Genomic DNA, 2,596 nt, shown 5'->3' with positions numbered 1-2,596 from the left:
AAATAAAAAAATTTTGTTTTATAGTGATTTTTTTTATTTGAATAGTAATAAAAAATGATTAATGTGATGTAAAAAGTAAGATAATGTTATAAAAATTAAAAAATGGAATGAATAGTATTGTGCGGAAATCATGCCAAAACTGTTTATCAAACGGACCTGAAAGTAGAATGCCTGATAAACAGACCTGAGAGTAGAATACCATTTGTATTACAAGAACAAAAAAAGAAATATATTTTTCCTCTTTGTTATGTTGGACAAAATATATTGAAGTGTTAATGGGCCAACGAATTCCTGGCCCATTAAACCAAGGATCATAAAACTTACGAGCTGCTGTCCAAAACAAGCTAATTTCAACCCCTTCTCTTAGGGCACCCTAATAACAATATCTTCATTCTCAGTCAGCCTTAACTTAGACTAGAAAGTAGAAACTAGGGTTGTAAAATTTTAACAAGATTTTTAATATAAAATTAAAATGTTAGGGTCGAGGAGTTTGACTCGTTGAATTAAATGGGTTGAGAGTTATGATTGACCTATATAGTTTTATACCCATATCTCGATACGATCCGAACTCGATAATATCTTGTAATTTTTGACATAACCCGTGAACTCGACACGAACCCATTACAAAATTAGAGAGTTAGGGTTGAGGGTTTGACCTGTTTAATTAAATGAGCTAAGTTATAGTTGATACATATGATCTTATATCTATATTTTGACACGATCCGAGTCTAACACGCGAACACAAATTGTCACTGAAACTCACAATAAGCTTCATTGCTTGTGATTAGTTTCCTGAATTTAATTTAAATCTTCAATAATTGAATTTCCAAAACCTATGATTGGAATGCAATCAAAAGATAATTTGGTTTCTAATAAAACTCTAATGCAACAACCATAATTTTGTGCGCAAAAAGGCACAATGACTGACATTGGCCACGTGTCAGACTTTGAATATTGAAAATCCCGTGATGATCGTACAGGATATTTCTTTGCCCCCAAGCAAATACAGCTAAATTACCATTCGACCCATATCAATCCCCAACCCCATGAGGGCAACCCAGTAATTCAACGATCCAAGAAAAGATAACTACCACTCCCAGTCGCAATCACAACTCAACTGAAAAAAACCGCCCGATTCGAAGTGTCTCACACTCTCGCAATGCTTATGGTAACCGCTAACCCTACATATACAAACCCTCCACCGTTGTCGCACTTTTTTTTTGCCTTCCCATAAACAAATCTCTCTATGACGACGACGGCGAGCGACGCGGATATCCGCTTACCCTCTTCCCCGCCGTTTTCCCACGACGAGAAGAGCCGCCGCAAGAAGAGGTCGAAACTGATGAGGATCGATGACATGAGCGGCGTCGTTTCGAAGCCGAAACTTGGGATCCGAAAACCCGACCCGGGTGCGCCGAAGATCACCCGGCCGTGCACCGAGTGCGGCAAGAAGTTCTGGTCCTGGAAGGCCTTGTTCGGCCACATGCGGTGCCACCCTGAGCGCCAGTGGCGCGGGATCAACCCCCCGCCGAATCTGCACCGACACATCTCGCCGCTGCCGTCTCCGTCGCCGTCGGAGGCGGTGAGCGGCCTGGAAGGGCTAATGAGCGACGAGGATCATGAAGTTGCCGCGTGTTTGTTAATGCTGGCCAATGGGGTCGTTTTTCCTCATCATCAAATGGTTCAAGAAGTTAAAGAATTTGATGGGTTTGTTCGGGTGGCCGCGGCTGCGGCTGAGGAGGCGGGCACGTCGGAGACGAGCTGCCGGTTCGAGTGTTCGAGTTGCAAGAAGGTGTTCGGGTCGCACCAGGCGTTGGGAGGGCACAGGGCTAGCCACAAGAATGTCAAAGGGTGTTTCGCCATAACGAAGAGCGACGGCGATCCGGCGGAAGACGTCCACATTGGTGGCGGCGTCGGTGATGATGAGAGGGATAGCGTGGAAGACAAGGTACTGATGGTTCTGGGGACAGGACACAAATGCAGCATTTGCTTGAAGGTGTTTTCTAGTGGTCAAGCATTGGGTGGGCATAAAAGGTGCCATTGGGAGAAAGGGGAGGGAATTTCTGGTTTCGACTTAAATTTGCCTGCCCCACTTGATCAAGATGGGCCCTCTTCTTGTGGATTCACACTGGATTTAAGGTTGGGATTATGAAACAAAGAAAGAAAGAAAGAAACATAGATAATATTTTGTAACCTAGCTAGGGCTAGTATATTCTGTAACAATATTCATAATATTGTCTCTGACTTGATGCAAAAAAAGCTCTTGTTTGTTTTGGCTCCACAATTGGGAGACAGAAAATTTGTGTTTCATAGACAACATGGAATGACAACAGTTTATTAATCTCTCTTTACTAATTATAAATTCACAAAGGTTAATCAGATTTTGAGGTTGCTCATCAATCTTTCTTGTTTGGGCCACCTTTGATTGGGCTTGCAATGCCAATGGTGTTTGAAATGACAGGTCTTATTATCACATGCATACTACAGAAATGGCAGGGATTTGTCGAACATATTTAAGGTTAATTATAGTTTCTGCAGCATATTATGATAATAAGACTGACCAATATGTTCTTTAATTACCCTTTATATATATTCA

At 41.9% G+C, this 2,596-nt stretch overlaps 1 protein-coding gene across 1 annotated transcript; it reads left to right on the top strand.

The window, feature by feature from the left end:
• The first annotated feature begins 1,246 nt into the window (after positions 1–1,246).
• Positions 1,247–2,152, top strand: LOC132169440 (zinc finger protein ZAT3-like). Its single transcript, XM_059580476.1, has one exon. The coding sequence runs from the start codon at positions 1,247–1,249 to the stop codon at positions 2,150–2,152; it is 906 nt and encodes a 301-aa protein (XP_059436459.1).
• Positions 2,153–2,596: the final 444 nt, after the last annotated feature.

This window comes from Corylus avellana, chromosome ca1, assembly GCF_901000735.1.
Source record: "Corylus avellana chromosome ca1, CavTom2PMs-1.0".
In the NCBI taxonomy this organism is placed as follows: domain Eukaryota; kingdom Viridiplantae; phylum Streptophyta; class Magnoliopsida; order Fagales; family Betulaceae; genus Corylus; species Corylus avellana.
Note: the sequence above shows the minus strand (reverse complement) of the source record. Positions and strands in the feature narration are given on the sequence as shown.